At 52.7% G+C, this 21084-nt stretch overlaps 1 protein-coding gene across 2 annotated transcripts; it reads right to left on the bottom strand.

The window, feature by feature from the left end:
• Positions 1-4011: 4011 nt before the first annotated feature.
• On the bottom strand, positions 4012-5502 carry Foxl2 (forkhead box L2). 2 transcript variants are annotated; one of them, XM_090323284.1, is made up of 2 exons: positions 5100-5502; positions 4012-5054 (listed from the first exon to the last, which is right to left on the bottom strand). In XM_090323284.1, the coding sequence occupies exons 1-2, from the start codon at positions 5230-5232 to the stop codon at positions 4012-4014; spliced, it is 1176 nt and encodes a 391-aa protein (XP_090179410.1). In that variant the 5' UTR covers positions 5233-5502. The 2 variants fall into 2 exon arrangements, with proteins under 2 accessions (XP_090179410.1, XP_090179411.1); XM_090323285.1 differs by having other exon boundaries at positions 4012-5060; positions 5118-5502.
• Positions 5503-21084: the final 15582 nt, after the last annotated feature.

Raw genomic sequence — 21084 nt, 5'->3', positions numbered from 1 at the left:
GAAATCCACAAAATCAACAACCAAAGAGGGAAAACATCCACAAAAAAATAAATGAGAAGCCAGGGACTTGATGCAGCAGTAGTTACAGAGAGGGTATTTTTACACACACACACACACACACACACACACACACACACACACACACACACACACACCCTTCATACAATATAGCCATTCCTTACCCAGGACCTTGTTTGTACCAAATTCTATCTATTCACCATGCATTTACATATTCTCTCTCTCTCTCTCTCTCTCTCTCTCTCTCATACACACACACACACACACACACACACACACACACACACACACACACACCCTCGTGGGTTACTGGCAATCCAAACTAGACCGTGTATGTTAAAGCATCAATACTACTGGTCAGGATTCTCTACAACTAACTTTTGTTCTCACAGAGGAAAAGGTCTAACCATCAGTTTCTTTGATAGAAGTGCAAAGAGGAAGAGGGGGAAGAAATGGCCAAGATGTTAGAGCTTCAAGAAAGCCCTAGGAAAGTGCTGTAAGGCTCTGCTTCCCCCGACTCTCTCCTCCTCCAATCCTGGCAAACACTGGAAACTGCCACCCCGTCGCAGCTCTCCGTTCGTGTCATCCCATCCCCTAACTTGGTGGGGCTTTTTCCTAGCTTGGCTGCCGTTTGGGTGCCCAGGCTTAGAGGGCAGCTTAGCCCTGCGTGGCTGGCCCAGCCCAATCCCCCTATTCCCCCCCCACCAGGCCGCGGCAGGAGAGGGTGGCCACCTGCCATTTCCTTTCTGCACGGCAGTTGGCAGGGTGCAGGCAGACAGCCCCAGAATGGTGAGCCTCGGCAGACGAGGTACAAGTTGTGCAGGTTGTGTTTTCAACCCACAAGGTGGGAATCTATACAACCGCCACTCACGCCATGAGGTGTGACGACCATGCTCGACTGTGGTCCTAGGAAGCACCCCTAAATGTCACCCGTGTGATTGTTACAGCGCGCCCAAGAAGGTGCCCTCTGTGTGGGTGAAACACACACACACACACACACACACATCTTCCACCCTGTCACAGGACACAATTGACTGGGCATGCATGCATGCATGCATGTTCATTTGCAGCAGGCACAACTGCCCAAGAGATCCACGTTCTTTCGGTCACAGAAAGCAAAAGCTGGCCAGCTCACATAGCACAGGGTAGCTTTCTCTAACTCCCTGTCATCACCCAGACTCTGAAATAGCAGGGGGAGGGGGCAGAAACAGCCTCACACCAGGCCACCCCAGCTTCTTATACTGCCAGCCTCAACAGAGCCTCCTTTCCCAGCCTGTGCGACGGGCAACGAGCCTTCTACCCAGCAGGCTCCAGTCAGCCAGGCCACCCAGAACCACCTGAAAATCTCCACAGTTGCCAGAGGGACGACAGGGTCTCGGAGACACAGACATTTTCTCCTGCTCCCCACATTCCTGGTATTCACACAGCCTGAATCTTGGTGGTTAAATTCTGCCGGTCGGTCACCTCGGCTCTCGGCAGCTGGTCCTGGCCACCCCTGCTGGAGACCAGGCCAGGAGAAGGACGGGGGAGAGGAGGAGACGGTAGAGGGACTGGGTCCCCGGGATATCAATGCTGCAATCCCACCAGAAAATGAAGGTGGGTATTAATCTACCTCCCCACCTGCCCTGGGTGTAAGTGAGTCAAATACTTTATGTGCAGGCAACGAAGAAGCCCAGTTCTTAACTCATTATTTGAAGATCGCGGTCTAGAAAGAACAAAGATTTGACTTCTGGAGTCCTACAGCCTTTGCAGACCTCCTATGAAACTCTCAAAGTCCATGACTTCTGATGATTAAAAAATAAAAAAAAAACCCTCAGTCAAGCAATGTGTCACCTTGTCACATTTTCTTAAAGAAAGTAAGGAAACTAGGACTTTATACAGAGAATAGTGCCCTCAAGTTGTGATATTAGAGTAAAAAACCAAACCAAACCAAACCAAACCAAAACCCCGAAAGTATGCGGCCAACAACAACAACAACAACAACACAGCTCTTATGTTTCTAGTATAGTTGTCTGGAAGGCAGACTATAAGCTTGCATGGGTGCCCTTAGCTATCTGACCGCAGCGGCCGGCGGTAGCGGCAGACAAAAAAGTCTGCTTGTGTTAAACAGCCTTCACACAACCAGCGTTGACACCGAAAACAATCTCTAGGAAAACAAAGCACCAACTCCGAATGCCAGCCATCCTTAGCGTCTCTCAATCCCCCTTTAGATCGCAGTTTAGGGTGGGTGGGGGGAGGAAAAAAGAAGAACATGTTTGCTTTTATGTAGCTGCTGAAATAGGACGCAAGGGAAATAATGTTAAGTCCGTGTTGAGAGAAAAACAGTCGAGAATTTATTCGGGAATCGACAGGGCACACAAATGCACGCATACACACTCACAAACACACGTAGAACAAAAGTGCTCTCTAGAAAATTTGGTCCCTCAAAAAAAAAAAAAACCAAAACAAAGAAACTTACACAACATCTAAGTCAAAGGGTTTTTTGTTTTTTTTTTGACACTGCGCTTGGGGGCCGTTAAAGCTTCTCTGGGCTGGTGTGCTAAGGAGGCATGGAGCTTCAGATTTCTTCTTCACTTATTGGGAAAAAAAAATTGACAAGAATTTTTCCTCCTTTTTTGGGGTGGGGAAAGGGTGAGCCAGCCAGGCATCTGGGGCTTGCATCGGAAGATCCGGGGAGAAATTACCCTTTTAATTCTAATTTTATTTTATTTTATTTGTCAGATAAGGGGAGAATGAACTTCCCGGGTTCGATTTATAGACAAAAACAAGGAAACAACACAACAACAGGAAACCCTCCTTCGCACGGCTATTTTGTCGTCCTACCTCGGAGAGGAACACAGCTTTTCTGAAGGCCAGACTGGAATTTTCCCCCTGCAATTCGATCCCAGGAGAGAAACTGAGGAACGAGCCACACCACGAGAAAGAAAGCTCTTTCGATGGAACAAACTCACCGCGATGCCAGGCCATGGAAAACACTTTACCAGTCGCTTCCCTTCCCTCCCCGCCCTTCCCGTGAATATCTTCTTTTTCCTTCTTAAAAATATTTTTACGAGTATCTTTATATATATATATAAAAGCCTCCCCGATCTTCTTCTTATTTTTTCTGTCTCTCTTTCTCCCCCCTCCCTTTAACAAGACGTGAACCAGTCGCCAGAATCTGGAGATATCCAAGCGCAGATGTGGACAGCGGAGAGAACTCCAGTCACCTTTGGCGCGCTGGGACGTGGATGCGATTCAGGCGGCCGAGCCGGGGTGGGGTGGTTTGTATGTGTGGAGGCGGGGGAGAGGGGGTGACCCAGGCTGGACCCCGTTACTAGGTGCTTCGGAACAGTTCCAAGAGGATCCACGGGGGTGAGGAGTGGGGAATGACCCAGGCTGGACCCCGTTACTTGGTGCTTCGGAACAGTTCAAGAGGATCCACGGGGCCATCCCCCGGGGCAGGTTCGCCCCTGAACTCGGCCTGCGCGCGGGTCCCGGTTCCCCGGTTCAACCCCAGGCAAAGCTTGCGCGGCCGTCGAGGGGAACAATCCGGAGAAGGCGCAAGGGCGCGCGCGCGCGTGGAGGGGTCTCCGTGTCCGCGCCTCAGCCCGGGTGGTTCTCTCTCTGTCTCTCCTCCTGGGTGATTTTTTTTTTGGCTCGGATCGTGCAGCTCGGGGGCTCCGGCGGTAGGCGAGGCCTCGCCGAGGGTCCGCGCTCTCTGTCTCTCTCGTGCGCGCGCGCGGGTTGGCGCCCGAGGCCGGTGGAGCGCTGGAGGCCTCGGAGAGCCGTGCGCCCTGGCCTCGGTGGTGGTGGTGGTGGTGGTAGGGGAGAACCAGAAGTGGAGCCGGGCGTGAGGAGTGTGCGCCTCGCGGGCTGCGGATCCTGGGGAGATGGGGGCGGGTGGTGGGATCGGGGTGCCGGCGGGCCTGGCGCGTCCTGGCACCCCCACGCTCCTCGCCGGGGCGCGGGGTACGCGGTGTCTCCCCCTCCCCTCCTCCCCCACCGCGGTGGCTCTCAGAGATCGAGGCGCGAGTGCAGCGCGCCCGTCTTGCCGTCGTGGTCCCAGTACGAGCAGTGCATGACGGCGAGCTCGGGCTGCCGGGCGCAGGCGAACTGCAGGCCGGGCGCGCTGGAGGGCGCGGGCCCCGGGGGCGCGGCGGCGGCGGGGCTGGCGGGGCTGAGCTGCGCGGGGGGCGGCGCGGCGGCGGCGTGGTGCGGCGGGGCCGGCGGGGGCGCGGCGGCCGGGTGCAGGTGGTGCGGGTGCGGCGGGTGCGGGTGCGGGTGCGGCGGCGGCGGCGGCGGGGGCGGCGGCGGGGGCGCCGTCGGCGGGCCTCCCAGGCCGTTGTACGAGTTCACCACCCCGTGGGGCAGCGCCATGCCCTGCACCCGGGAGTACGGCCCGTACGAGGCGGCGGGGCCCGTCAGCCCCTTCACCACCGCGGCCGCCGCCCCGGGACTCCCGGGCCCCGCCGAGGCCGCGGCCGCCGCGGCCGCCGCCGCCGCCGCCGCCGCCGCCGCCATCTGGCAGGATGCGTAACCGGGCATGGGCGAGGGCGGCTGGGGCAGCGGCCACGAGTTGTTGAGGAAGCCGGATTGCAGGTATTTCGGGGGGGCCAGGTGGTATCCGTAGCCGTCGGCGCCCGCGCCCGCCACGGCGCAGGCGCCCCCGGGCCCCGCGGCCCCGAAGAGCCCCTTGCCCGGGGGGAAGTGCGCGGGCGGCGGGCGGAAGGGCCGCTTCATGCGGCGGCGGCGCCGGTAGTTGCCCTTCTCGAACATGTCCTCGCAGGCCGGGTCCAGCGTCCAGTAGTTGCCCTTGCGCTCGCCGCCGCCCTCGCGCGGCACCTTGATGAAGCACTCGTTGAGGCTGAGGTTGTGGCGGATGCTGTTCTGCCAGCCCTTCTTGTTCTTCTCGTAGAAGGGGAACTTGGCGATGATGTACTGGTAGATGCCGGACAGCGTCAGCCGCTTCTCCGCGCTCTCCCGGATCGCCATGGCGATCAGAGCCACGTACGAGTACGGGGGCTTCTGCGCGGGGTCCGGCTTCTCCGGGACGCTTCCTCCTCCTCCGCCTCCTCCGCCTCCTCCGCCTCCGCCTCCTCCGCCTCCTCCTCCTCCTCCGCCTTTGCCCGGGCTCGACGGCGGCGCCTCGGGTTCCGGGACTCCTCTTCCGCGGCCGGTGTCCGGGGCCAGCAGCGTCCCCGTGGCGTCCTCGGGCTCCGGATAGCTGGACATCATGGCCCCGGCCGGTGCGCCCAGGCCGCGTTGGTTGGGCTCCCCCGGGGTGGGGTGGGGGTGACGGGGTGTGGGCGTCGGGGAGGCGGGGAGGCTGGCTCGGTGTGGTTCGGAGCTTCGGGTCCGGGCGCACTTGCGAAGGAGTTGCGGATCGTCTATTTCGGGGGAGCGGGGAAGGGGTGGGGTGGCTCTCCACGGCGATCGCCCCCCCCCCAAGTTGCGGGGCGGAGCGGGGCGGGGGTGGGGTGGGGTGGGGGAGATGAACGAGCTAGGGCGCACGGCCGCGGTCGTCCCGTCCGGTCGTCCCGGCCCCCGGCCGCCGGTCGGTTGCCCCGGTCCCCCGGGCGCGAGCAGGCGCGGTCGCCGCCGCCGAGCCCCCGGCTGGAGCCGCCGCCGCCGCCGCCGCTCGCCGCGCGCCCGCCCGCCGCGGTTGGGCCCGCTCGCCGCCGCAGGCCCCGGCTCGGCGCTCGCCGCCCCTTTCTCTCCCCGCTCCCTCTCCCACCCCCCTCCAGGGAGAGGCCGGAGGGAGTGGAGCGCAGTCAGCCTCTGGCCGGAGGGAGTCGCCCCCTCCGCCGGAGAGGGGGGCTCCGGCCCCGCCGCCCCTCCCCGCCCGGGCCAGTCTCCGCCTCTCCCCCTCCCCGCCCCGGTTTCCCGAGCCACGACCCCGCGTCTCCGGTCGGGTCAGCCTCCTCCGGGTCCCTCCCCGCCTCGGCTCCCCCCGCCCCCCGCAGCAGCCGTGGGGCGCCGGGACCCCGCTCCGTGCGGGCTCCGCCGAGTTCCGCTTGCGTCAGGCGCCTTCGTCCCCGGCGACCGGGCGGGCGGCCCTGGGCGCGCGGGCGAGCGCGTCTCCCAACCTCGGCCGGGACCCCCAGCTCTGCCCACCCGATCTCCCCTCCCCACATCCCCCCACTCCCCGGGAGGAGGAGGGGGAGAGGGGAGGCATCCAGCCGCCTCACCAGCGGGCTCACCCCCTCTCCCTCTCTCTCTCTCCTCTCTCCCTTTTTTGGGCCTGGAGAGGCTGAGGGCCCCCGGTGGGGAGCAGAGCGCCCGGCACCCGGCCTGGGGAGCCCCAGCCTCGGCGAGGACGGGGCGCCCCGAGCCTCCTCGCAGCCTTCAGGTGAAAGGAAAGGAAAGAAAGAAAGAAAAGTTCGTTTTGCGCTTCTTGGGCCGGGCTGTGTGTGTGTTGGGGGTGGAGGGCGGAGGGGGCCCGAGGAGGGGGGAATGGAGGAGGTTTTGTGACGGCTTAGAGAAAAGCTAGAAACACACACGTGGATCTCTCAGTTCTGCGCGGGGCGGAGAAGCCCTGGGCCGGGCCGGCGCTCCAGGTTCCCCGGGGCGCAGTCCGCGATCCGGCCGGGATGGAGCCGGGCGGAGGAGGGCTGGGCACCCGCCGGGCGCCTGGCGGGGTGGAGGGGTGGGGGGAGAGGACCCCCGGAGAAGAGAGGGGGAGGGGAGTGGAGATCCCCGGACCCCCCTCCACCCCCAGCCCCGAGCTTCGGAATCGCTGTTGTACGTCGTTGTGATTCTTGGATTCAAGCGGGTGCCTCCTCCTCCCCATCCGTGGGCACGGCTGTCACGAGTGGAGATCCGAGCGCAGATCGGCCCTGGAGAGGCGGGGACGGCCCGCTGTCCAGCTTGGGGTGGGGCGCAGGCTGGAAACGCCGACGTCCACCGTCCGGCAACCTCCTTTCCTTTTTCTTCTTCATTCCTTTCCTCGTCTGAGTTCCCCTTCCGATCCTACTTCTCCCCCCACTCCCTCCCTTCTGGTGTACGCAGTGCTGTCTTAGACTTGGAAGGGGGTGGGGGGGGGGGGAGAAAACAAAAACGAAAAACAACCAGCCACTGGCCAAGGAAGACCTGTATTCAAATCTCCATTTGTGAAACATTCGTTCTCTTCGATGGTGCTCCAGAGTTCCAGGGACTCCTCCTTACCTGTCCCCGACAGCAGGGCGCACAGGACCGGCCCCGGGGAGAATATCAACCATTAGGTGATTAGGTGTGCTTTGAAGTAACCGGGTCTTTCACCCCTGCAGGACAGCCCAGGTGTTTTGAGTCTTCCAGCCCCCAGTTTTCACCCCAGAGCGAAGGAGAAGTCGGGTTGCTTTGTGGAAAATGAGGGACTGAGGGACTGTCACACCAGTGTCACACCAGTGTCACGCCAGTGTGGAGTTAACCCCGGGCAGTCAATACACACACCTTTCCCACGCCTTCCCACTTTCTCTCTCTCTGAGACTTCTCACCCTCCCCATGGTCTGCCTGTCATCTGGACAACCCTGGGTTTGATCACCAGGCTTTCCAGAATTCACCCTCCACATCCAAAATGTCTGCAAGCAATTGGCCTTTTTTTTTTTTTTTTTCCTGGCCTGTCTCCCACCACGGGGACATACCTAGTGTGGCTGCAGTCTGGCTTCTCAACCCTGGCTTCCTTCTGTACCACAGCGGTGCCTAGCTACAGCTAGGTGAGGGCAGAGTGGGCAACAAGCTGAGTCTGACTCCATCAGAGTGGAGCTCTGTTCCTCCTCCTCCTCCTCCCCCTGCTCCTCCTCCCCCTTCTCTTTCTTTTAATGTTATAAATTCTTTAATAAAGGGAATTGCTGATTTTTAAAAAAAATTTAACATTCATTGTTTAAAATCCAGGCATCTGAGCCAGCTGCAGTGACTCACGCCTGTCATCCTAGCTACTCAGGAGGCTGAGATCTGAGGATCCCAGTTCAAGGCCAGCCAGAGCACTAAACAACGGGACTCTTATCTCCAATTAACCACTAGAAAATGGGAAGTGGTGCTGTGGCTAAAGGGGTCCCTGAGTTCTTCAGCTCAGTGCCCAGGCCCAGAGTTCAAGCTCATGACCGACCCCCCCCCCCAAAAAAAAAATTCCAGGCATCTGTACTCAGCTAGTACTACAATATAAGGAAGAAGTATAACTATGAATGATTGTGGTGTGTTTAATTCTATACACTTTGCAACTATCTATGAGTGCTGCCTTAATATGTTCTGCTTAGAATTTGCAAGTAGGTCTCCCCCTTCCCCCCTCTTTTTTAGGTTTAGTTTGGGGTTTGAACTCAAGGCCTGAGCGCAGTCCCTGAGCTCTTTTGCTCAAGGTTAGTGCTCTACCACTTGAGCCACACCTCTGATTACAGTTTGTGTGTGTATGTGTGTGTGGTTAATTGGAAATAAGTGTCTCATAGACTTTGCTGTCCAGTCTAGCTTCCAACCTCAGTCCTCAGATCCCAGCCTCTTGAGTAGCTAAAATTATAGGCCTGAGCCACCAGCTCACCTGACCATTACCTTTTCCCTCCTCCTCCTCCTCTTCCTCCTCCTCCTTCTTCTCCCCCCCCTTTCTTCCTGATCACCCAGGCTGGCTCCTGTTCCTTCTTCTTCCCCCACTCCCCTCTCCCTGATATTTCCACAACTCAGCTCAGCAGCAGCCAGGTGTAACGACATTTTCCCCTGTGTCATCACATCCTGAATTCCATCCCTCAGCTCTCTTTTCAGTCTTCAAGGAGAAGGAGAGAGAGAGGTGGGGAGGGAGAGGGAGAGAGGGAGAGGGAGAGGCTCCATACTGGGCTTGAACTCAGGGCCTGGGCATCTTCCTTGAACTTTTACAACATAAGGCTGGTGCTCTATCACTTGAGCCATAGTTCCATTTCTGGCTTTTTGGTGGTTAATTGGAAGCCTACCCTGGCAGGCTTCAAAGGGAGATTCTTAGATCTCAGCCTCCTGAATAGCTAGGATTCCAGATGGAAGCCACCATGCCTGGCCCTGCAGCTGTGTGTGCGCGCGCGTGTGTGTGTGTGTGTGTGTGTGTGTGTGTGTGTGTGTATGCGCACTTGGTTGAGCACCGTTTCCTAACTTTAGATACAGGGTATCCTGTTGTTATGGAAAGACGCGTGCTGGCCTTTTCTTGGAACCTGTGTTTGTGGGGCGGGTTTGGAGTGGATACACAAAGGCCAGCGCTGGCCATTCTCCCTGCATGGCACACGTGGGGGTTTATTTATCCATGTGCTTGTTGAGAGACATTGCACTTTATTTTATTCTTTGGGATTGCGGGTAGTCACGTGCCTCAGTTTATCAAGCAGGGGGCATGGCTGGATCTAAGGCCACTGGCTGGGTAGAGGGGTCAGCTGCTGTGTTGGTGGGGAGGGGGGAAGCAGAGTGCTAAGTCTCTGCTCAGGACCCGTGGGCTCAGCTTTTAGCTTAAATGCTGGCTGAGTGGTTTGCTTGCTGTGTGACCTGGGGCTGCTTTCCAGCCTCTCTGTTCCTCAGTTTCCCTCATCAGCAATATGATGGTAGTGTTCACATTGTGCAGTTCCTTAGAAAATTCGTTGAGATACTGCACGAAAAGACACAGCGCCTAGGACAGGGGAGAAACCAAGTATATTAAAGCATACTTACATGAATACAGTACAATGTGTTGTTATTTTTATGGTCAGTTGTGGGGCTTGAACTCAGGCGCTGGATGCTGTCCCTGAGCTTCTTTTGTTCAAGATTAGCACTCTACCGCTTGAGCCACCCAGCTCCACTTTCAGCTTTTTGGTGGTTAATTGGAGAGCAGGATCTCATAGACTTTCCTGCCCTGGGCTAGGTTTGAACCATGATCCTCAGATCTCATCCCCTTGAATAGCTGGGTTTACAGACATGAGCCTGGCCAGCACTCAGCCTTTACTTCTTTCTTTCCGTGCTGGCTTCTACCTCCTGGACTCCAGGGGTCTTTCCTGCCTCACTGTTGGAGCAGTGGCTGAGATGAGGGGCATCCGCCCCCCCCCCAGCCTCTTACTCATCTTCGTATTCTTAGTGCCTGGTTGTATAGTACATCTGGCAGACAATGTTTACTGAAGAAATCCCATATTTAGAAGGTCTTTCTTTTAGAAAAAAGACTGGGTGGCCAATGCCATTAGTCATTGACTCTTTAGTCTGAATCGGTCCACATTTAATAATAGCTCCATGAAAGGTGGAAATGAGGTGGAAGGAAATCCAGGGCAGTATTGGCGGCCCATGTGTGTGTGTGTGTGTGTGTGTGTGTGTGTGCGTGTGTGTGTGTGTGTGTGTGTGTGTGTGTGTGTGTTCATGGATGGTGAGGTGTCAGTGTGAAGAAGAAGGGAATTCAGCATAGGACAGACAGGGATATACCCTGCTGAGTGGTTGGGATTACAGGTGTACTCACTAGCTCCCAGCTCTTATGAATGTATACAGCTTTGACGCCATGCCTGTTCTCCACCGCCTCCCTTTCTGTTTGTAAGCTACCTTTCAGACAGCTGTTACCTCCCTGGCTGGCTGTACCCAGGCCCCACTGCCAAATACAATGGACTCTGGATTGGAGTGGGATCGACTAGCTCTCTGCATCTCAAGTGTGTGCTTATCTAGTTATTACATTCTCACTTCTGTTTAATGAATTAATTTTCCACGTTGGCAGTGGGCAGAGTCTGCTTCCTGGACTGGCATCTGCCCTGCCCACACCCCCAGAGTATAAGGTATTCTGTATGTGTATGTGGGGGGGGGGTGGCCAGGAGGGAGGCCCGGGCCCAGGGAGGCAGGCTGGGATGGGAAGGGCTTTGGAGACCCAGTGGGGAACTTCCTCCTGGGAAAGCCAGGGGGAGAGCCAGTTCCTCCTCTGGATTCCAGCTGTTCCTGTCCCCCGGCCTTCTGCAACCAAGAGCACCCACCGCTCACCAGAGACAAAAGGCGCTGCCTGCAAACTGCCATTGTCCCCGCACCACAGTCTAGCTTCCCACTCACCTCCTGTTTATACAGGAAACCAAACCAGAGATGCCTGTGTGTGTGTCGGGGGGCTCCCCCCTCGCCTGTCATGGCTGCCTCTGACCTCACAGTTCCTCGACAGAAGCTTCAGTAAGCCAGGGACAAAGTTATCCCTCGGGCGGGCGTGGTGACCCAGCTCTGAAATCCCAGCCACTGGAGAAAGGGGGAGATTGGGAGGATGGTGATTTTATTTTTGTTTTTTGAAACCAGCCTGGATTACTACCCACGTGTTAAAAACCAAATCAGAGCCAGTGGCTCGCCTCCTGTCACCCTAACTACACAGGAGGCTGAGATCTGAGGGTCACCATTCAGAGCCAGCCCAAGTAGGAAAAATCCATGAGAGTCTTACCTCCTTAAATGACAAACAAATAAATAAGCTAGAAATGGTGCTGTGGCTCAAAGTGGTAGAGCACTAGCCTTGAGCATAAACATTCACGGGACTGGCACAGAAAACAAAAAAAGAAAAGCAAATCAGAACACAGCAAAGGCCTTCAGTGTGACAGGTTATGTATTAGCTGTAGGACTTTGGTATGTCTGTCTTTTTGAGTGCTGACATTTGACTGCTTTGCTTGCTAGGCAGGTACTCTACCACTGAGCCATGCCAACGCAGGTCCACTTTTTTTTGGTCAGTAGTAGGGCTTGGAGTCTGGGCCTAGGCACTGTCCCCGGACCCTTCAGCTCAAGGCTAGCGCCTTTCCACTTTGAGCCACAGCACCACTTCTGGTTTTCTGATGGTTCATTGGAGATAAGAGTTTCACAGACTTTCCTGCACAGGCTGGCTTTGAACCATGATCTTCAGATCGCAGCCTCCTGAGTAGCTAGGATTCCTGTGTGAGTCGCTGTGATCAGTTCTTTGTTGTATATGTTTGCTGGTCCTTCTCTGCTCTTACATGGTTTTCATTCCCACTCCCCACCACTACTTTAACAAGTATGTGGGTAATTTCCACCCAGTTGTTTTCTAATCTACAAATTCTCCTTTCAGCTTCATCTAGCTTTTGAATTTATACCTTCATTTGTTTCAATTTTGATGAGTGTACTTCTTAATTTCCAGAAATTTTATTTGGTTCTTCGAAAAACAGTACTGGGATTTTTATCATGGTTCCAGTTTCTTTTTGTTGCTCACTTTCTCTCTTTTAATCTTTCAAAACATTCATTTTGTCATGTTTCAGAATGTTCTATCCGAAGTTACTGAGACCTCCATCTCAACAGAGAAGCCAGTCATAATGGTTTGTGCCTGCAATCCCAGCCACACAGGAAGCAAGATAGGTAAATCAAAGTCCTGGGTCAGACTAGGCGAAAAGGAACAACAATAAACCAACCCCAGAAAACAAAACAGCTAAAGCAAAAAGGACCGAGGATGTAGCTCAGGTAGCCAGCATAGCTTAGCAGAGCACAAGGAGAATACTTCTGTTCGCGATGTCTACAAAGCCTTGCTGGTGGCAAACTTCTCTTTGTATGGACTTTCCATGTTCATTCTTCTGTTTCTTGGTAGTACGGGAGTTTGAACTCAGGACCTTACACTTGCTAGACACATGCCCTGCTACTTGAGCTCACCTCTAGCCCTAACCTGCAACTTTCTTTCCTTCTCCTTTTTTTTCTTTTCTTTTCTTTTCTTTTCTTTTCTTTTCTTTTCTTTTCTTTCTTTCCTTCCTTCCTTCCTTCCTTCCTTCCTTCCTTCCTTCCTTCCTTCCTTCCTTCCTTCCTGTCTTGCTTTCTTGCTATTCTTCTTTCTTTCTTTCTTTCTTTCTTTCTTTCTTTCTTTCTTTCTTTCTTTCTCTCGTTCTTTCTTTGCAGTTGGGATTCAAGGCCTCCTGCCATCACTTGGTTTTCTTGCTTGTAGCTGGTGCTCTGCCACTTGAGCCAAGCCATGGGAGTGGGGAGGTGCAGATGGGGCCTGAGGGGCATCGCGAGGCTGGAGAGCAGGGGGAGGTGTTGGAGGCAGGCCTGGCTGGTGCGGCTGGAGAGGAGGCCTTGGGGCTCTGGAGGGGTTTCTGCTGTCTCCAGCTGCCCTAAGCTGCATCTGCTGTTCTCCAGAGGGCCTGGTTACCAGCCCCTTGTGGAGGCAGGATTGTGGCGACCCCACAAGGCAGTGAGGCCTTTTAAGCTCCCCAAGCTGTATACCTGCTCATGATCAGCTGAGATTCAGGGCCTGGTGTGGGGAAAACATTAGAACTTCTGGACAGGGTCCCTCAGGAGGCCCCAGTGGAGCTTTTCAAAGGCTCCATAGGCTTTCAAAGGACTCTCACAGGAGCTGATGCCTTTGATGTGTGTGTGTGTGTGTGTGTGTGGGTGGGTGTGTATGTGTGTGTTCCTAACAAAGTCAGTTTGGCCTTTAGTCAATTTTCACTCAGAAGACGAGTTGGGTTGACGACTGTAGTAGTGCCCATTTTCTGGGTTAAAGAAAAGCCCAATTAGTGTAACTGGGGGTGTTGGGGGGCACTCCTTCATCACCCCCAGTGGCCCGTAGCTTTTGGTTCCTGGTTCTGCTGAGACCTCATCTTCCTACCCATGTGCAATGAACCAGGACGGGAATGCAGCCTCTGTCCAGCCCGGGGTGGGGGTGGTTGAAGTCTCCGGGTCTCCCTCCCCCCTTCCTAGCTCCTCTAGGCCCCAGACCCAGCTGGGGAAGCAGAGGATTAGAGGCCTAATTCCACCAAGAATCCTGTTTTTCTTAGCCTCACACTTTGCTTTTTAGGAAAGACCCCCGCTCATCTAATCAGCCTGAGTCAACAATGCCATTTATTTGGACACGATGATATGAAATGATGGCTTCAGGAAAAAGAGGCTGCAAACCAGAAAGCCTTGGGGCCCAGCCTCAGAGGGCTGAATGTTGGCTAACCAGCTATGAACTGACCCCCCACACTCAGATTTCATAACGTGAAAGTAACACACCGAGGACCCACATACCCAGCTTTCTCTCCTATTGGGGCTACTGAGTCAAAATAAAGAAGGGATTGGAGGGCTATCTGCCCAAATCACTTTCCTCTGTATCCTATCAGAACCAGGAGCAATTGCTTCAGGTAACATCTGCTAGTGAAGGACCTTGCATCCATAACGGTATTCGAAATGCTCACAGAGCTCTGGGTATTGGGACTGGGCATTCATTCCTCTGGCCCCATTTGGCTTGGAAGCAGTCACAGTTCCAGAAAGAGTTTTGGGGCACTCCTTAAGTACGGGATCTTGCTTATTGGTTTAAGGAGATTCTAAAATTGATCTCACAATGGCTATAATTGGGACAAAAGAAGGAATGGGAAGAGGCAGGAATCAAAGACATTGCTGGCACTAGAGGTTCCACTTGTAGTCCTAGCTCCTTAAGAGCCTGAGTTCTGAGGATCTTGGTTCGAGGCTAGCTCAGGCAGATAAGGCTGACTGACTCTTATCTCCAGTTAACCAACCCAAAGCTGGAAGTGAAGTGTGGTTGAAGTGGTAGAACACCCACTGTGAGGGAAAAAGCTAAGAGACAGCACCACAGGTCTTGAGCTCAAGCCCCAGGACCAACACACACACACACACACACACACACACACACACACACACACACACACACACACACACACACACACACACACACATTGTTGAATTGACTGAAAAAACAAATTCCACTGCTGGGCCTGGAAGTTTTTTTTTACAAAGGTAACAGAACCTTTTTTTTTTTTCTTTCCTGTTGAACTTTCAAACCCTCTGACCCTGGGCTTTCTGCCATGGAGTTTATCAGGGACACTGAGGCCAGCAGTGTGGCAGGACGAAAGCTGGAGGGGGAGGTCCGCACTCCACAGGAGAGCCCCAGGGGCCTGAGGGCAGCCACTGCCACCACGAACTTCTAAGGCCAAGAAAGGGAAGTCTCAAAACCAAACATCCCGAGAGGTCCTCGCCAATGTGTTCTTCATCAAGCCAGCTACAAACAAAGTTTATTAAAAAGCCTTCGAAAGGGACATCCCAAATCAGCCGCAGGCCTGCGTGAGGTGACAGTCCACTCTCTTGCTTACTCTCATTCCGGCCTTGCTGGGAGCTTTCCAAACACCCCGTCACCCATGTGTCCAAGAAGGAAAACAAACAAGGGCTCAGAGTGACCCAGCTCTCCGTGTGTGCCTGGCTCTTTGTGACACCGTAGCCCGTGGGGTTGATCAGAATGACCCAGGAACTGAGCACAAACAGGGCAGGCAGGTCTCTTGGTGTGTGTGAGAGGAGGGGCAGGGGGAAGGGGTTGCATGCTCTCTTCTAATACCAGCCCACCTGGCAGAGGAAGGGCTTCCTTCTCCCTCCCATTCAGTGACTACAAAAATGGAGGCTTGGTATGGCGGATTGAACTCTGGGGCTAGGGAAGTACTCCTTGAGTCTTTTGCATTCTGGGAGGAGAGAAGGGCTTTACTTCCACCTAACTGGTGATTTCCCCCCCTACCCCAACCAATAGATGGTGGGGGGAAGGTTTGGGAGATTCATGGAGTCTTGGAGCCTGACCCACGTGTTTCCGAGCGCATGTTGAAAGGTACCTGTAGATCTTTGGGGTTCGGCAGGGCACAGTTTCACACCCTCCTTCTGCTGGGATTGAAATCGAGATTCTGAATTTTAAATTCTCCAAATATACAAATGAACTGGAAAAGCAATCAAGAGGAAGAAGAAAGCTGGGCATTGCTGGAGGCTCACACCTGTAATCCTAGCCGCTCAGGAGGCTGAGAGGTGAGGATCGTGGTTTGAAGGTATTCCCGGCAGTAATCCCTATGAAACACTCATCTCTAATTAATTAAACAAGAAATTGGAAGTGGAGCTGTGGCTCCAGGGGTAGAGCTTCCGCTTTGAGCTAGAAAAAGCTCAGGAACAGCACCTAAACCCTGAGTTCAAGCCCCAGTAAAAAAAGGTGGGGGAGAGGGGGATAGGGGGAAGGAGAGTTTTGTCTCTAGAATCAGATCCTGGTAGCTGCTGTCTCTTTGTTTACTGATGTAGACATCCCCATAGCCCCACATTCTAGAACCTCTGGCCCTTCTTTGCATGTGGGTGGTGTGTGCATCTGTGCTATGTGTAAACCAATAGGGAAGACACACATCTAGGGCTTCGTAAGTGTGGTTATTGGTACTTGTATGGATGGATATGTTCTCTTCATCAGCCACTTCAACATCTTGGGAAGACAAAAGGTTATTCAGAGATTCAAAGAGGGGAGGTGACAAGAACATTTGTGTTGGCAAAAGTTACATCACTCACAACTTACTGAGAGCTTTCTCTGGAGCTCATTTTATCTATGAAGGTGCCAGCAACTCCTTCTATGATGACCCCATTCTGCAGGTTCTGGGGAAGAAACAGGGTCAGGAAGCTTCAGTGATTGCCTACATCCCAAAGCCCAAAGAGGAAAAGCAGAGACTGAGCCTCTTTTATGCCAACGTCTGGCATCTTTATTATCTTTTTGGGGGGAGGGCAGTCCCCCAGTGCTCAGGGCCTGAGCACTGTCCTTGGGTTTTCTCAAGGCTAGAACCCTCCCACTTGAACCACAGTGGTACCGAGGAATTGAACTTGGGTCTTTGTGCATGCTAGGTAAGCACTCTACCTCTAGGCCAAACTCCTGGCCCTCTTTATTATCTTTATCTGGAGACTTGGTTATGAAATCAATCCCTCATTTTTTTTCTACTGACACAGCTATTAAAAAAGAAAAGCTGTTTTTGGAGGTGTTTGATTTTTTTTTCAGTTAAGAAGAGGATCAAAATAATAATTTTGCTATCATTTCTTCTTCTCTTGGTTGTGACAGTTCATGGGGAAACACCATGTTGCTCTGTTCTTGCTACTACTGGCTCCTGTGCACCGTGCCGGATTGTGTTACAGCCAGATCAGGACATCCGTGCGTAGCCAGCAAGGTCAAGCCAAGGTGACACTCCATGCTGCCCCAGTCATCAGAACACAACCTCGTCCTGCTCTGTCGTCACTGATCCAGTGAAAAGGATCTGAAAGGTCGAATCTTGGATGCTCTCAGAATGAGCTTGGGAAGAAACTTCAGGCCCTGGGCCCTTGATTTAAGCTCCTCCTTTAGAACTTTCTCTCTTGAGCTACTTCTAAAATAATAATAATAATAATAATAATGAATCCCAAACTTCCCAGCCTCTAGTTCTCATGGTGGAAACTCCGGTGTTATACCTGTCCCCAAGAGGAAGCAAAGATTGTCAGAGACAGAATCATGCTTCCATTCCTCACCCAAACATACCTAAGCCATTGGAGGGATTTGCATTTGTGTGTGTATGTGTGTGGGTGGCAGGGTAGCTGTGCAGGAATTGCTTATTGAGGTCAGAGAGATGAAGTTAGCTTCCTAGATCTATTACTTCGTGGCTGAAAAGTTTGAAACAAGATTTTTTAAATGTTATGTGGCTTAGTTATCCCACCTGCAATCCTAGCTACACAGGAAGCTGGGATATGAGGATCAAGGTTTAAAGACACAGTCCAGGCAGGAAGGGCCATGAGACTCAATCTCCAGTTAACTACCAAAAAGCTGGAAATGGAGCTGTGACTCAAGTTGTAGAGTCCAGCCTTATGCAGAAGCTCAAGGATAGCATCTAGGTCCTGAGTTTCAGTCCCAGGATGAACACACACACACACACACACACACACACACACACACACACACACCATCATAGTAGTTAAGCATATTCAATAAAACAGCACGCATGAAACAGCACAGTAGCTGGCCACAGGCAAAGCTCAACAGTTTATGGACTTAATAAGGGGCAGAGGTGCCCTTCTTCCTGCAACCAAGGTCGAAGCAGATGTTGGCACGTGCTGGAACCACTGGGGTAAGTTGTTAGGCCTCAGCTTCTCCACTCCTTTGGATCAAAACCAAAATCAAAAAAGAGAGAGAGAGACACCATTCTCCACTGCCATACTACAAAAGAAGGCCCAAGCTTCAAAGCCATATATTCTACAAATGGAAGGCTGACGAAGACATAAAGCAGATTGCAGTGTGTCTAGCTAGCAGTTTCTTGATGCATCTATGTGCATCCTAGATCAGTCTTTGCTGGTCTTTATTTACATGTGCAGCCTTTGTGGTTCCTTTAGATTTGTCTGTATCCTTTGTGTTATTATTATTATTAATTATTACTACACCTCTGCCTTTTTTTTTTTTTGCCAGTCCTGGGCTTGAGCTCAGGGCCTGAGCACTGTCCTTGGACTTTCTCAAGGCTAGAGCTCTTCCACTTGAGCCTCAGCACCACTTCCGGGTTTTTTCTATGTATGTGGTACTGAGGAATCGAACCCGGGTCTTTGTGCATGCTCGGCAAGCACTCTACCACTAGGCCAAACTCCCAGCCTCACCTCTGTCTTTTTGAGACAGGATCTTCCTAAATTACCAAGGCTGGCCTCATACTCATAATCCTCTTTCCTAAGATTCCCAAAGAGGTGGGATTATAGGGGTGTGCTACCATACCTGGCTTCTTTGTGGGCTCTTAATCCACCAAAGGTGCTTTTAAAAAGAAGATAGCAAGCATTCAGGGGTACTGAAGAGTACACATAAGTAAATATTACTTTCTTTGGTTAAAATGCCAACCACCGTGGTACGTCAGGGCCAGGTAAGACCTAGAGGAACTCAGCTTGTAGCCACTTCCTGGGCCGCCATCTTGTGGAAGTTGCTGTGAAGCTAGTCTACCCATGGGTTCTCCCGTGTCCCCCATCATGGTGGGGTTTTTTTTTTTGGTTTTGGTGCTGGTCCTGGGCTTGAATGCTGTCCCTGAGCTTTTTTTTTTTTTAACTCAAGGTATTCTACCACTTGAGGCACAGCTCCATTGCTAGCCTTTCGCAGGTTAATTTGAGAGAAGAGTCTCATAGACTTTCCTCCTCTTACCAGCTTCAAACTCCTTATCCTCAGATCTCCACCTTCTGAGTACCTAGGATTATAGGCATGAGGCGACTCTGGACCAGACTCTGTCTTAGGCATAGAGGACACAGTCTTGGCAGGGACCCAGGCCCTACTGCAATGCCAGTGGACAGAGCGTGTGCCAAGACTCAAATCAGACAACAGGGCTCAGGGATCATGAGCAACTTCCAGGGCCACACAGTCAGTCCCTACAGATGCTTCTTGGGATCCACTTTGTTCATTTGAGACTCATGCTCTTTGCACGGATGCCTCCCTCTCCCAGAGCACTGATGGTGAGCCAGAATGGCAGAACGAAAAGGGTACTTGGACCACAAATGGTTCCCGGAATATACATGAAGTTCTAACTGTCATTTCCACGATACGCGGTTGACAGTGATTGCCTCCATGTGTGGGGGAGGGCACTGTGCCACGTTCGCCATCACGGACTGGACTGGGGATGCTGCAAATCATTAATCACGGTCTATGGTGGGTGCGGGACCAGGAAATGGTGGCATATGTAACACACATGCATATTTGCCCTGGTTATGGACAAATATCCCATCTTACTGAGGAGGAAACTGAGGCTGGGAGAGGAAGAGAGGGAGAGAGATAGGGAGGAAGAGAGGGAGAGGGGGAGGGAGAGGGAGAGGGAGAGGGAGAAGGAGGGAGGGGGAGAGAGAAAGAGACCCAGTCTCAGAGCTAGAACTGGACTTTAAAAAAAAGGCAAGATCTAGTCAAGTTTTCCATGGCTTCAGATGCTGCTTGTCCAAGGAACAGCTTAGATAACTATAATGCAAAATAAACCATGATGAGTGGGCTACAAGCTATCCAGGAGGCTGAGATCTAACCATCTCAGTGTAAAGCAAACCAGAGTAGGGAAGTCCACAAGACCATCTCCGACCAACCAGCAAAAGCAAAACAAAACACACAAAAAACCAGAAGTAGAGATGTGGCTTACATGGTAGAGTGGCAGCCTTGAGTTACACACACACACACACAAATACGTGTGTAAACACACAAAACATAATACAAAAATCTGGCACTCAGGCCCTGAGTTCAAGCTCCAGTACACGCACACACACACACACACACACACACACACACACACACACACACAAACACGTGTAAACACACAAAACATAATACAAAAATCTGGCACTCAGGCCCTGAGTTCAAGCTCCAGTACACACACACACACACACACACACACACACACACACACACAAACACGTGTAAACACACAAAACGCATACAAGAGAAAAGCTATCCTGAGTCAAAGGGCTATTTTTGTTTAGCTCAAAAAGGGTGGGTTATTATGCAAATATCTCTTAAAGAGGCAAGGTGTTACCTGGACTTACATTCCAGAGGGATCTAGCATCTAACCTTTCTGACCATCCATCGTCTGGTCCGTCTGTTTGTGTTGCCCCTGTCCCACGAGGCTGCATCTTACAAGTTGAAACCAGATGTCCAGGACGAGCAGTGAGGGACACCCACAAAGACTTAGGGAAAACAGAACCCTTGGTCCCCACCCACCGCCCCCCAACTGCTTCTGAATCAGTTTGTTCACGAACAAACTCCAAAATTCCTTTTATCTCCCAATCACCAAAGAATCTGATCCTTTATTTAGTCCGGAAAGTCAGAAACTTAATCTTTTATCTCTCCGATAATCCCACTTCAGGCTGAGTGTGGGAAGACACCACTGGGAACAGACCTCTAGGATTTCAGAGGGATCCTCTGTTGGGGACGTGTGAAGATCTAGGAAGGAAAAGTAAATCCAGGCCTGAGATGTTTTGGATCTCTGGGTGAATGGAGACAGAATGCACTCATCTGGGATCCTGTGACAGGAACTGAGCATGGGCAAATTCCCTAATCATGGAACAGCCATGGAGAAGAAGTTAGGCAAGATAACCCGGTTGAAATAATCCCCCAGGCTTCCTTGGATGTGAGCTTGGCTTTTGAGGAAGGGTGAAAAATTACTGACTAAAAGTCACTGTAGTGCTGTGGTAAAAGTGACTCAGGTCCGTAATCCTGTTAATTTAGGAGATTGAGATCAGAGTATCCAGGTTGAAAGCCAGTCTACTATGCAAATTGCAGAGCTTTATTGCCAATTAACCAGCAAAACAGGGGAAGATGAGATGTGGGCCTCAGGATAAGAGGGTCAGCCTTGAACGAAAATGCTAGGAAGAGAAGCAGCTCTCGAGTTCAATCCCTAGTTCTGGCCATGTATCTCACGAACATATCAGAAAAGCTTTCTTTCTATCTTCCTGTAACAAGGAAAG

Source organism: Megascapheus bottae, chromosome 32, assembly GCF_031878675.1.
Source record: "Megascapheus bottae isolate mThoBot1 chromosome 32, mThoBot2.hap1, whole genome shotgun sequence".
Classification (NCBI taxonomy): Eukaryota; Metazoa; Chordata; class Mammalia; order Rodentia; family Geomyidae; genus Megascapheus; species Megascapheus bottae.
This window is presented reverse-complemented; position numbering and strand designations above follow the sequence as displayed.

What these genes read in the sequence shown, in the direction of transcription:
- Foxl2 (XM_090323284.1), bottom strand. Translation starts at nt 5,232, where the DNA reads ATGATGTCCAGCTATCCGGAGCCCGAGGACGCCACGGGGACGCTGCTG. An exon ending in AGGCGGAGGAGGAGGAGGAG is followed by an intron (nt 5,055 to 5,099) that starts GCGGAGGAGGCG and finishes GCGGAGGAGGAG; the next exon opens with GAAGCGTCCCGGAGAAGCCG.